General features: G+C 31.1%; 1 protein-coding gene across 2 annotated transcripts in view; it reads right to left on the reverse strand.

Moving 5' to 3' along the window:
- The window catches only part of LOC106457689 (39S ribosomal protein L16, mitochondrial-like), a 20,562-nt gene extending 7,487 nt beyond the window's left edge, over nt 1-13,075 (reverse strand). The window contains exons 1-4 of one of the 2 annotated variants that reach the window (XM_013917130.2): nt 12,805-13,075; nt 7,203-7,271; nt 5,180-5,337; nt 375-506 (exon numbers count right to left, since the gene is read on the reverse strand). In XM_013917130.2, coding sequence (XP_013772584.1) covers nt 375-506; nt 5,180-5,337; nt 7,203-7,271; nt 12,805-12,916 — 471 coding nt within the window. In that variant the 5' untranslated portion in view covers nt 12,917-13,075. Of the gene's footprint in view, nt 1-374; nt 507-5,179; nt 5,338-7,202; nt 7,272-7,297; nt 7,369-12,804 lie in introns of both variants that reach the window. The other variant, XM_013917131.2, reaches the window with a different exon arrangement.
- Between the last annotated feature and the right edge of the window lie 1,997 nt (nt 13,076-15,072).

The raw sequence follows: 15,072 nt of genomic DNA on the forward strand, positions 1-15,072 counted from the left end.
TATATATATATATATATATATATATATATATATATAACAAAAATACTAATAAAAAAAAATAAATACGAAGACGAACTTGTATACAGGTATTCATGATCTCAGAAAAATACGTAGGTTCAATAAGTATTGATACAAAATTATAAACGCCCTATAACCTGAGTATTTTTTAAAGCTCTCCAGTAATAGGGTTTTTTTATCATTTTATACACAGGTACTTAAGGTTGCTGAATTTTAAAATTTGTTTATATTTGTTTTAGATTGTAGTGAGCAATTTTACCAATATTATTCATTGAGATTTAAGATGTGAACTGGTGCATGAATATTCAAAGACAGAACTTTTAAGAAAATAGAACAAAATATTAAAGTCCATTTACTTTTCTTGTTATTGGTTTCCATGGAGAATCAATGCGCCAAACAGCAAATGTTCTCTTTGAATCCATTTTCCTGTTGATAGCAAGTCTCATCGACTCAATATGATTCCACCGCAAGTTGCCTCCTGACAAAGCCTAATAAATAAAATCACAAGTTTTAGAAACAAAGTTTTAACAGGTTTTAGTAAATAATAATAATAACGTGTCTATACAATCAGAAAAAACAGTAATGTACATACAACTTTTTTAAGTATATCAAACCAATTTTAAGTTGCCTCACCCGTTACTAGATTGTTTTCAAACAAGTCTTATAGTAATTTATAGAACTGACTGAATGTTTATGTTCCAAATTCTATAGACATATCATGTCTCATACTACAAAGACACTCTCATTATGATCTTCATGACATAGGAGACCTTCTGATAAATTTAACAACTATATATAAAATTAGTATTCTATGTTCCTAGTCAAACCACTATTTAGTTGTACTTGTTTCAGAATTGTAATATAATAAGGTAAGTTTAGTGATCCTTTATTTTAAACTAGTATGAAAGCCTGTCAATAATGACCAAATTTGAATCCTCCAATATGCATTTGCAACTTTGCTGCTCGTAAACAGTCATAAGAAAAATAAAGGGCCTTCTAGCTTTTGGAAAACACAGCCTATCCTGAGCAATATCTCCTTTACCTGAAGAGTGTCTCTTCCCAGCATTCATTGATCACAGTTATATTATTATCACATCAATTGCATTGTTGCAATAGTTCTCTTAAAACCACACTTCTTGTCAATATTCTGTCATCATTCAAAAACTTCTTTTCATAACAGACAGCAAATTAATTTCACTCTGTGCTAAATAAATCCTTGGTATAAAAACTCTCTACTTGACAGGCTTTTATGTAGCAGAAAAAGTGCCAAAACTTAAGAGCTATTTATGCCTATGTTAGTAATTGGATTCAGCTAAAATGAGAATGGGCAATCAAAAGAGAAAGTGTTATAGTGTAACTCGCAAACTTCCCAAGAAATTGAGCATGACCAACTGACACTTGGCTTTTATGATTATGATGGTTACAAGTATAGATAAGAGAAACAGTTACACAGTGTATTACATGTAACTGGACTAAAATATGCTTTGAGGGCAAACACTGACAAATCCCTTCAGTAAGAGAGAAAATATCTTGGAAAGCCAAGTACCTGACATGAAAAACATATTGGAATATAGGTATAGAGTTTAAGTTTATAATGTCACTAATATAAATTAAAAATAAAGTACAAACAACACTCAAGATATATAACTGGACAAATCAGTTTAACCTTCTGTTATTTTGATAACCTGATATACCTTGAAATATTATGTCTAACCAAAGTTTGTCAAAGCTTAAACATCATAAGATCTACGAGACCTCGATCAGTGAGGCCAGCTTAACCTTAAAGGCATCTACTACCCATGACCAATAATCTAACTATATCTGCCAGTATAAAACATTAACATTACATTTAAAATGACATTTGAGGTCCCCAGGATTTTCTATGCATAACCTAGGCTCTTGGTTTATCCTTCACAAATATGGCAGTATAATTAAATACAATTACATTTACAATGATATTTGAAACACCAAAATTTTTTGTTTTCCTTACCAGATGTGCATATTATTAATCAATAAAATAGTGATAACTGCTATGTGACATTTATCATTAAAACCTGACTGTCCTGACATAAGAGACTGTTTAGTGTAGGTATTATTAATTTATTTATTTTGTGAGTGAATATTTCATGATTGTTTAGTTGTTTTTTTTATAATAGGAGAATTAAAAGCAGATAATGATTGGAAGTTGTGTTTATGATTCAGTGATGTCGAGGATATATAGATTTTTAAAAGGAGAGCAGAGGATTAAGTGATAAATATATAAGTAGTGTCAGATGAACTGGAACAACAGACAGACAGAGCAGACTAGACTGCAGGAAGAGAGCCAGAAGTAAAGCTGAGAAATAGAGAGTTTCAGTTAGAGAAAGGTTAGAAAACATAAAGTTAACCATCATATCAGTGAATAGCCTAATGGTTAATATGTTAAATGAGATAAACAGTTTTCTGACATTTTAGGAGAAAAATTTGTCTCAGCAAAGGGTGTTCTAAAACAATTGAACTTGTCTGTGTGGACTTTGCCAAAAGCAGGTGAGTATCAGAAGTTCAGGATACAACTGCAGTAACTTAATGAGGCAGTGTAAGTGAATTATACACCAATACTGTTGTGATAAAAGAAGAAAAAGAATAAGTGAATTGTACACTAATAGTGTTTAAGATAAAAATAGAGAAAACAGTTTGGCTTGTCAACTGAATTCTAAAGCAATGGATGAAGGATGTAGACTTGGTGTAATTAAGATTTTCAAAAAGCTTTATATAAGGTGCCACAAAAAAATCACCTTAGAAAATTATATCAGTAGAGATTGGGGAAAGAATAATTAATTGGATTGTACTGTAGTTGAATGGGAGAAAACAAAAGGATGTTATAAATGAAGTCAAATCAAACAAGTTTCTTATTAGTAGAGGAGTGCTTTGGGGGGGGCAGTGTTTGACCTTTGGTTTTTCTTATTTACATTAATGATACTAATAGGGAAATAATTAATAAGTTAGTAAAGTTTGCTGATGACATTAAACTATTTAACTTTCCAGCTGTATTAAGGATGTTTAACTAATACTGAATGACTGGGGAAAAGGATCTTGGCATAGTGGTATATGTCACTCAAGCCATTAAAACAACTTTGTTGCTAGAAAGAGAGCTAACAGAAGATAATAGGGTGAGAGTACATAAGCTTAAGATTTAGAAAAGAAAGCAATGCTACATTTAAGACAATTATATATTTATAAAGAGTTATCATTAGCAGCAATGAAGACCAACACTTTACAGGAACTTAACCCTATCAGGAAAACCTATGTCTATTGTAAGAGAGTTACATAACTCTCGTGAAATGTCTTTACAGAAATGAAACTAGTAGACATTTACAATTTGACAAGAATCTTCCTAAAAGTATTTAGTTTCAGAAAAATAAAATATCCAATTTTGATTTTTTTTCTGCTATTTCTACTAAAAATTTGTTATTTGATGTAGTTATTTGCATTTGGTCTCTGAATATTTCACCTACAAGGTGATTTTCAAGTTAAGTATAAAAATATTATTTTTTACCTTACAGTTTTCACATTTCACTTGTTTAATCTCTAGAACCTCCTAAACAAATATCAAAAGTTTTTTTTAAGATAAATATTTATATTTTATTTGTCATTTTCTCTACAACGTCAGAAACTCTAGCTATTTTCATCAATGTACAGTGCAATGAAATGTTTAAAATTAAGAAATGGAAATATGTACTTATCTTTTATTTCTTCATTGAATAATCTTAAAATATGCATAATTTCAAATAGTTAAATTCTAATGTTTTTTTTTCTTTCCTGTTCTTTATCTTTAATTATTTATGTCAACACACACCAACAGTTGCCCATGGGTGATATATTGTTAACACTGGCAGAGACGGTCTAGCCTTTGGCAAAATATTGTGTGCACTCACTAACCTTATAATTGCCGGGTGTTCAAGGCAAAGCATAAAATAGATTTAAAAAAACATTAAACCTTTCAAGTATGAATTTTAAAACACAAATAATATATAATCAAATAAAATATAAAAGTAAAACCTAATGCAATTTAACTGTCTATCAAACTAGTATATATAAGGTGAGAAAAAATAGTCAAGCCCCAGGGACACTGATTTCAACTATGGACTTAGCAGCAGTTTGACTTACTTTATAAAACACATACATTGCTTAATTTTCCTGCCTTTGTTACAATATATGGCTTAAAATCTACTATTTTTATTCTTTATAAGCATACCATTCAAGTTAAAACTATCGCTTAGCAACATAGCTTCTACTTTGCAAGTGGATGTGACTTAACTTGAACCGAGAAATTTTTACAATGGTTTCCTCTGGGACACGATCTTGGAATGTACTTGAATTACCGGTAAACAACCTATATACAGTGTACTTTGAACAACTGCACAGAAATATCTACATTACATACACAGTTTTCTCTATACCAGCTCTTAAAGTTGAGATTTGAAATAGTGAGGGAGTCATGTAACAACAAAACTGCAGTTTTAATATTGAGGTTTCTTTTAAAATAAATGAATAAAAACTTAGATAATGAATAATAATGTACTTGATAATAATAATTTCATTAAAATACATTGATAATAAAGTAGTTTAATTTAATTCTGAATGTAATGCAGTAACATGCACAGAAAGGAGTTTAAAAATGGAGTTGTCCTGATAGAGTTAAGAGGGGAATTAGTGATTTCCTGAAAAGTAAAGAATGGGTTCATTATTCTTGCTTTTTTCCAAAGGTGAATGTGCAAAGACAACCTTAAAGGGCCAAATAGTTCCTTTTGTCCATCAATTATACTCTAACTGCTATTACAAAATTTCTGGAAGAATTCTGCATACTTTGTAAAATAAGGATAAAAGAATAATTGTTACAAAGTAATCTTTGAAGAACTTCAGTTTTTTGTTTTTTTTAGTATTCATGACTTTTTTTTATTATACTGAATTAACTTTTAATATCTTATTAACCATAAAAATCTTTATTAATTTTTTTATTTAATATATTAAATCATTTTTTAAATATTTGATATCCAGTTTCCCTGAATATTTAGGTTTCTTTTGTAATTTCTTTTTACAACAAAAAATGTGGTTTTATATGTAAAAGTCTGTACTGTGCATATATATTCTGTACTTGTAAGCAGGTTATGAACATACTTACAATGATACCGTATTGTTTATATATCAACTGATTATGAACAAGTTCTGGCCCTCGAATGTCAATAAGCCTTTTGGTCATCTTTGGAGCTCTAACATTACTTGGTATAATTGGAACTCTATCTAACTGAGGAAGTTTCCTTTTCTCTGGTAGATCAATATCTGTCGTAAACAAAAACAAAAAATTACTAAACCCTGTTTCAGAAATATCAGTAAAATAGTATCTCATTAAATATGTTAGTGCTTCTAATGCTTGAGATCTGGTTGCATCATTTTGACACATCTGTTGTACAGTTTTTAAATTGCATTGCGGTAATAAACTACTGGATGAAATAGTTTGAAACTTCAGAATTAGTTATAATTCTTATAAATGATATGTATGAATTTGCAGCTTTGAAATTTTTAAAATATTTCACTGTAATTCAAGGAACAATTTAAAATGCTTACCTTTGTTGTAGTGATTATAATTACTGACTTTTCTGTCTTACTACATTCTTTGAAAATTTTATAAAACTGCAAGTTTTATATTTTTTTTTTTGTTTGAAAAATAAGGCACACAGTTTCACTGTGTTTACAATAAAAATAACTTTTTACAATGGTAATACTATAAGTAAGCCAAATTGTTTTTTTACATTGTTTATTAGAAGGTTTCATCTAATATATATAATAATATTTACACTAATTTTATATTAATTTAGCTCTTTTTTAATCTTTTTCTTTTCTACATTTGTTTTTGGTGATTTGATTTGCCCATTCAACAATTATTTAGACCAATAATGCATACAAGCTAACACAGTGGCACTAGAGAAAAGGTAAGATGCCGTATTTGATGTGATGACACCTGAAACAAATTGTGGGAAATAGGAGACAGAGAGAAATATACCAGTCTAATAAACTGATGAACCCAACTTGTGAAGGTGGAAGGAGAAAGGACACATAAGGAGGAAAGGTTCCAGGGAATGAAAATGTGGGATTGGAAACCACGGAAGGAAGCTGTGCAGGCAACATAACAACGAAGAGCATGGATGGGAAACAGAAGTTTATACGGATCAGACCAAGAATAAAAGTGGGAAATGGAAGGAAGAGAAATTGGTGAGAATGAAAAATGTCCCCTAGGAGCAGCCAAAGCTTTGGGGAGGAAAGATCGATCTGGATAAAGGAGAACATATGCGATATAGAACAGAGTATGTGAAATGCTGATGAAAAATATATCAGACTAACAACACCCACAGGCTAAAAGGAGCTTGAACACTGTCAGGAGAAGAAGGTCAACTCATGTAGAGATCAATCTCCTAATGAATGATGGCTGAAAAATCCTTAGTTGAGACCCCCTGACCTGAAACCTGTGTAACAACACTCGAAGTAGTGGGAATAGAAGCTGAAGTTGTGACATGAAATTCCGAATTCATGAATGACTGTGAACAAGTCGAAAAAGTAGAAACAAAATGACAAATCAAGGTAAACTGCTTGGCCAAATACTATACAAACTGGGGAAAAATTAATAGAAAGTTAAAGTATTATTTTGCAAAAAGAAATGAAATTATTTATTGAAATCAGCAAAATTTCAAAACGTCTGCACCAGACAATTGCCTAACGAGAAATGATACTTAGGTGGAATCAAATAGAGGGAGTTACGTGTGTCAGGAGGATATTTCTCACTCCAACTGGTGGAGGATTGTCACATGATGATTTGAATGCAAAGATGCATTATTAACCCCTATTGTTCTCTGAATCCCTAACTTTCAGCGAGTGGTCAGTCTTTGTTGCTCAGAACAAGTTTTTTTAATTAAACCAATTACTGACTATAACTTTCAGTACCACATAAGTTGTCACAAAGATTAGGGCTTAGATGCCATTTTTAGTTACCTGGATTCGACTGTTTTTAACTTCGACACTCGGCCTGAGATTACCAGGTAGTTCAATATCTGGCCTGAGTATCCGTGCACCCCTAATAAATAGATAAATATACAAATATGTACATATTCAGTACATGTACACTAAACTAAAAAAAAAGTTTGAAAGCTTACCTTTAAAGGACGGTGGAATTGGCCATAGTTTCATACTTGCCATCTGAGTGATTAAGGGTTGATATTTGGCTACAAAAAAAAGTTTGATAGCTTACCTTTAAAGGACGGTGGAATTGGCCATAGTTTCATACTTAGCCATCTGTAGTGATTAAGGGTTGATATTTGGCTACAAAAAAAAGAAGAGAAATTGTGATGCAACATACTCATATCCTAATAAAAAAAAACTTTTTCACCTCTATTTTTTGAAAGAATTATGCCATTTTTGTACAAAATCATGAGTTTTTGTTATTAATATCTCCTACAATGGAAATTGTGAAAATACTTCAAAAACAAAAGTACAAATTTTTATCAAAAACTAATATGTATATTTTTTGTCCCAAACTGGTGAAATTTCATATAAAAACTCAAATATTGTCGATTACAGTAAATGAACAAGAAATTATTTGAAATTTTAACAGGACTATGTTAAATGGATTAAAAGTCACCTGTGTGGGAGGAATGAAATGTTATTAATGGAATTTAGTTTCCAACTTGACTAAATGCAAAATTCTTGAGTGTCAAGGATCTGTGCTTGGAAAGTTAACAGAATTTTAGGATATATTTACAGAAATAATATTGATTACAAATCAAGAGATAATTACCTAACAATTCAATACTAATTAGATCTCATATGAAATACTGTGTATAGTTTGATCTCCTTTTCCAAGAAAGCAAATATTCAAAGAATATTTATTTATTGAAAAAGAGTTCAGAAGAGGGTTACTAGGATGATTCAGAGATGAAAGAATTATTGTGTCTTATGAGAATAGACTGAAAACCTCTCAAATTATTTTCCATTGTGGAAAAAAAAAAAGGGATAAGAATGAATTTTATTGAAATTCATAAAATTATCCAGTGAATTATAAGGACTTTGAATTATTTGTTATACTTTGAAGGTAATAGGATGAGGAGACACAAGTTTAAGATTTGGAAAAGATAGATAGGCTCCAGTGAAGGCAATTTTATGTTTTTTAACAGGGTGACTCACTTTTATAATGAGTTGCCATAGGCAGCTCCAGAGGTCACTACTTTACAGGAGTTTAAGGGAATTAATGACTTCCTGAAAAGGATGGTTTTATCAGTTTGACAAATGGTTTACTACAATATACAAAATAATCATAATTAATCAGCTTTAAAAACATATTTAGTTCGTTTGTTCATAACATGAGACTTGCTTATTAAATCATTAGGAAATGTATTTGTAATTAAATGTATAAAGCATTGTTGCAAACTAGTCTAAAGTTTGTTTGATCTGTTTATTCAAATTCAGAATCATTTGCTTAAATCTAAAAAATATCTAATCTGTCAAGTAAAAGAAAAATTCCTGAAAACAAGTTCATTAAAGAAATTAAGTGCAACTGTAACGTGCTTGAAGAACATTTTTTATGGTGTCATAACTGTTCAGATAAAGTATAGTGTTGTTTAATAAAGCAAATGCACTGTAACCTATACATACTTGAAGAATAAACTGTTATAGTGGATAGACTCTAAACTTCAAAATTATTATGGAATACCAACATAAGCTGAAAAGTGATCGCTTGTTAGGAAATGTATTTGTAATTACATGTATAAAGCACTGTTGCAAACTAGCCTAAGACAAACCACATGGGCATATTTTTGAAGTTCAGCCTTCTGTGTTGTCTGTATCTTTACAGTTCTAAGTTCTCCTTGCCAAGTGAGAGAAATCAAAAGAGATTGTGATTGAAAAATAATTTCCCTATTAAAAAGGCTGTATTGGTATTGATGACTTGTATTCAAATGTAAATTGTTATTCTAGGTAGTCGCTTCACTTAAAAATCATTATGGCATACCAACATGATAACACCAATGTTAGGGAGGTTAAAGATATACTGTCATGTATGGAGAAAGGAACATTCTGTGAGAATGTAATCACAGTTATACTAGCTGCAGCTCAAGGACACTACATTTATGTATACCACTGCCATACTAAGAAAAATAAAACTTATACATCCCATTATTATAGATTCTGCTAGTCATACATGCAGTACGTGTCAACTACTCATAATGTAATTTGTGTTTACTATCTTGCTCAACTGAGTTTTTGACTCAAATCCAAAAATGCCAACTGATTTCAGAAAAAGGATTTACATAACCCAGCCAACAACACTAAAAAGGGAATAAAGACATTAGTATTCGAGCATCTCATTGTAATAGAAAAATTGATCATAACATCTCATTCAAAATCTACAAGCACTAACTCAAGATCTATCAAAAACCCAGCAGGAGAGAAGTAGATCTCTTGGAAAACATATGAAGAAACTCAAAGAATATGACAGAAGAAATTTTAAAACTGAAAAAGATCTGGATTTTTATGATATGTCACTGCTCCTATAAATCTCATGCCCAGAACTTCACTTAAAAGAATAATCTGAAAAACAAGATCAATGCAGATACCATTTTCAGTGTTACTGAGTTAGATCATTAAAATCTTAGTAATGTTGTATGCTAAGTAATTATCTATCCTGACATCAGTCTGATCTTTGGTGCACTCAAAGCTATGCATTTGGATATCTAGCTATTGCATCCATCTTAATCAGATACCAGATTGCAACAGCAGGTCACCTATGATATGACTTTTGATTTGAGCATCTTCTTTCATAATGCACGATAAGTAAAATGGATTTAGAAGATGACCCAATTTGAACAGTTTTATAAAGGATATATCCAATGGAGGCATTACAAGTGAAATGGGTGAGTGAGAAAAACTGGCATCAAGGGGTTGGTGGATAAGATCAAAAGAAGGAAAAACATTACCTACTGATTGCATTAAAAACAAAACAGGAGATAGAGTCTTAAGGTTTCTTAGCTACAGTAATATGTGTGACAGACAACAGACTGTTAGTTTTTATTTCAATCATCATGTTTTTTTATGTTAGACATGTCTTTGATGCTACAGTCAGTTTAGTCCAATTTAAAGTCAAATGAAGCAAGTGTTCTTATCGAAATACCGTATTGACAAGCAATTCATACATAGCTTCAGCATCAATTCCTAAACGAGGTTCTTTTTTTCAGAAAAAAAAACAAGATAAATAAAAAATTAGGAATCTATAAACCTGGAAATAGAGATAGTAAAAAAGTAAAGAAACAAGGCTGGAGATACTGTAGACATTACTTACTCCAATTACAAATTACAAGTAATTGAAATTATGATTAACACAACTGTTATGAAAATAATCAACTAATTGAAATTAGTGTTTTCATTCTAATAATCAATTAAACAACATTCTGATGATATTGGCTATCACAAAAATTATCACAACCAAAATTAGGGTTTCTAATTATTACTATTTCAATTATTCCAACTATCCAAGTAATCTAAATATTGTTATTATGTTTGATTGTTGTTAAGTGCAAAGGCACAATGGACTGTGTTCAGTCCAATTCTTGTATTAAACGTTTTTCACTTCAAATTTGTTTAGCCTTGGTGATTCAGAAGGGTGGGATTTGTGTTTAATTCTCAATGCCACTAAACTTACTTGCACTAACTTTGGTCTTCATTATGGCAAAGCTACTAAGGTTATCTGCCACTGTGACTAATTTTGAACTGCTGACTAGAGGGAGGGAAATTGTGTGGCAGCACTCACTGCCAACCTTTTTTCTTTTATGCTTGTACATACCATGATTTGAGGAACACTGTACTAATTGATTAATCAAACAATCAATTAATAGGGTCACTGATTAATCAATTAGCAAATTCCACTAATTGTGCAGCTCTACTATGCATTATAGAGAATATTTCCTCCAAATTGCAGAACTGTAATGCAAACAGTTATGCACATGTAATCTGTTATGAAGAACTGACCCATATATGTTGACTAGTTATGCAGAATCAAACTGTAATGTAGAACAGCCCATTACACAGCATTAACCTATATTTTAACTCATTATGGAAAATCAATCTATTATACAAAATCAACCCATTTCCCTAAAAAGGGGCCAAAGGCCACCTGGAGAGGTCACCTGTTTAAACTACTTACACCACTATACAGTAGTGTGTTGTCTGTCAGTCCACTAGCCAGTAGACATTAAAATGAACTTGCATAAGAGATTGTTAATGTTGCAACTTGAACTGTCCTGACATCAGTAAAATGTGCACATGCAATGAAGCAAGAGAAGAATTATGCACTCTGTAGGCTACAACAAAACATGATACATGAACTTAGAAAGTAAGAAATAGAAATATCATTCTTGGTTTTGGTTTAATTGCTCTTAAAACAGAACACTTTCGGGGACTCTGCAAAAGTACATCTAATATTTTAACTCATTATGCATAATCAATTTATTATGCAAAATCAATAAATTTTTCAGTATCAATCAGTTTTGCAAAATTCAAAGGAATCATCCAAGTTATGCAAAAGAGTAAATTCTAAAAGAAAGTTTCTGTTCACCCCCTGTTTGATGTTACTTAAAACATGCAATGAAAAGTAAATTTAGGAACTTGTATAATTATTTCAACATTCCATTACAAAACATTGCACCATAGATACATTACTCAGTATGCAGAAATTCTGTGTGTCGTATAGTATTAGTATAATAATTATGTGTAATTTGATATTCTAACCAATTTACAATAATAAGAGGAGATGCTATATTTTCAAAAACAACCTAAACAAGTTTCACTCATATTGATTCCTGGAAACAATTTGATAGAGAGGTGAAAAAATGATCAATAACAAAATATATTGTTGTAATTGTTAGAATCTACACAAAAATTTAATGCACTTATATAGTGAGAAACTTGTAACAATAGTAGTATAGAAAATAAATTATAAATGGCGACATAAAAATATTTTATGTATTTAAAGTCATGAAACTGTAGCAGATCAAACTGCCAAGTATTATGGTGCAAGATATCCACTACATTGACTAAGGAATGTAACTGTGTTTACTAGTGATGAGAAGCGAGTATAATTATTCAACTTTTATGATCTTACTAACTTTAGATGATATTTGCATATTAACCTTAAAAGCTTGGGCCTTGTTTTAGTGATATTTACAGGCTACAAATGTAGCATATGAGAAACGTTTAATAAATTAATAATAATATAGTTTTTATATAATAACCATAAATACAATACCTTGTAAAACTAATTGACTAACTTGTAAGAACAATGAACTGTTTGCGACCTCAGTACAATTAATACATTTTGGTCTGCTACACTTATATCACTTAATATATAAAATACTCTTTATTGTTTTCAGCACATTATATTATTTAACGCTATTATATCTCATATCGCTAATGTTTTAATTTACGTAAATAATTGCCGGACACTTCTTGTCGCTAATTCGAGACCCCCGAAGCCTGTTGTCATGCCATTGTATGCATAGTGAAGTACAATTTACAAACTACAATTACAATTTAGTGTCAAAAATATATACGTAAAAACTAAAATCTCGTAGTTTAATTGACAGAGATAAATTACATTATAATCTCAATCACTTTTTATGGTGTTTATAAATTGTTGTTTGCCGACTCATCATTATATTATTAGTATAAGGTGCTTTCCTCTGAAATCACTATAAAATAATAATAAATTACCTATCGCAAGTATTCCTTGCTGGAGCCTTGGCGTCGAAACCACAGACGATAACATGAGACCCGATTTCAAAATCGTAGACATGTGGTTTATACTTATACTAACCCAACTCATGCTATTATTAGTAATTTCAAGAAATAAACATTTATTTCAGAAACAAAATAGGGTGAAACATAAATGTTTACCCTTCTAATAATGAACACATGCACTTAAACCAGACATTTTACCAATACTCTAATGCAACACTAGGCCTAACACATTAATATAATTTTTTATACTGGTATATTAGGCGTGCTGTGCCATCTACATTAAGTCATCGAAGTTATAAAGTCGAAGAGAAAAACAAATTTATTTACATTTTTGCGATAAATTAAAGAACAGAGTAAAAAGGAATAGATTAATAAATCATATATATATATATTGCAAGATCATAATTTATTTGTTTGTTTTGAATTTTGCGGAAAGCTACACGAGGGCTTTCTTCGCTGGCCGTCCCTTATTTAGAAGTGAAAGACTAGACGGAAGGCAGCTAGTCATCACCACCCACCGCCAACTCTTGGGCTACTCGTTTACCAAAGAATAGTGAAAATTGACTGTCCATTATAACGTACCCAGGGCAAGATTATAACCCCAAATATATGTGTTTATAAATATACATGTATTTATTTTTTGGTGTCTCATGATTGAAAATGTGGAAGAGTGTTTTGTCTTCTTCTTGTTGCTGAAAGCAGACAAAATTCATCGTTTTTGAAAGCGTTAGTACAAAATACGCTAAACTTTCTAGTCAAAATTCTAAGTGTGAAATATAACTAGATCATAATAAATACGCACTTATGTAGTTCAAGAATAACGCCATCTGATAGTGGCTATTCCTGATAGTGATTTTCTAATAATTTATATAATTTAAAGAGTAACGTGTGGGCGTCTGTTAGGTGTTGTGAGGTGCGGACAATATTGCCGTATGTGTATGAGAAGCTTTTGAAACTTCATTAAGCTATGTAAAAATGGAATAGGAGAAGGGAAGTACGGATGACGTCACCATATGCGTAAGGAAGAGGTGGGTGTTGATAATATGCATTGCAAAGAGAAAGGTATTTGTGGAATCGATAGATAATTCTAGCAGTTTGTCATTTTTGATCATACCATTCAGCTCAAAGTATCTTTTATAGTAGAGGTGTTTGATGAGTATCAAGTGTTGTGGAATAGGTTTAACCTCGCAGTCATAAGAACAACCCGCTTGACCATCAAATTACTTTAGAACTCTACGTAACTAACCTTTCACGTGAGTAGTCTAGACAGATCATTTAACTATTTTAAATATGCAGCACTGCCTTTACATTTTATAAACTTTGTGTATTAAAATATAAAATACAAAACAAAAATGTTTCGTAGGCGAAACACGGGTTAATAATGTACAATTTGTACACAGTTGCACGTTAAAATAGCTTATGGCCAATTTGGGTACGAGATCAAGCTGACTGATCATCCGTACATTTAAATGCCGTACTAAATACTTCCTCTGATTCTGGCTCTCTAGTGGCTCAGCGGTAAATCTGAAGGCTTATACGGTCAATCCCAATATTCGTTGGTAAAAGAGTATCCCAAGAGTTGGCGGTGGGTGGTGATGACTAGCTGCCTTCCCTGTAGTCTCACACTGCTAAATTAGGGACGACTAGCGCAGATAGCCCTCGTTTAGTTTTGCGCGAAATCCATAAAAAACAAAAAAATCTTTGTTAAAGAGTATTTTTATAATGTAATCAGTGAATTCCTAAGTTAATTATGTTTTAATTTTAATCATTGTTAAAGGGCGTTTGTAATGTATTGTGTCGTAATGCTGAAACATGCATGATCTTTATTAAAGGATTTGATTTGAAATTGTCTTTAAAGGATAGATTTTTGTGTGTGTATTTATGTACACGGTTATTGCTTTAATGTAGTGACAACTATGTATTTATTCATATTGGTTATTTTAATATACTTGATCGGGCATGAAGAGTTTGCGCTAATGTCTTGAATTTTTATTATTTTTCTATTTTTGTATTTGTGATATTACTGTTCAGTGTATTATTATTGTTACGTCTCTCTGTTCGTTTGTTAATTTTCCGTAGAAATTCTTTCCGATAAACTTCAGCGATACAAGTCCTTTCTTAAATAAAACTAGTTCATTCTTTCTCAACTCAACTTTGCAATACACTTAATTTCCACAGTCAGTTTAACTTAAACATACGCTATAATTCACAAAGAACGATTCATGCACTTTACTTACTACC

The sequence above is a fragment of the Limulus polyphemus genome, unplaced genomic scaffold (genome assembly GCF_000517525.1).
Source record: "Limulus polyphemus unplaced genomic scaffold, Limulus_polyphemus-2.1.2 Scaffold361, whole genome shotgun sequence".
In the NCBI taxonomy this organism is placed as follows: domain Eukaryota; kingdom Metazoa; phylum Arthropoda; class Merostomata; order Xiphosura; family Limulidae; genus Limulus; species Limulus polyphemus.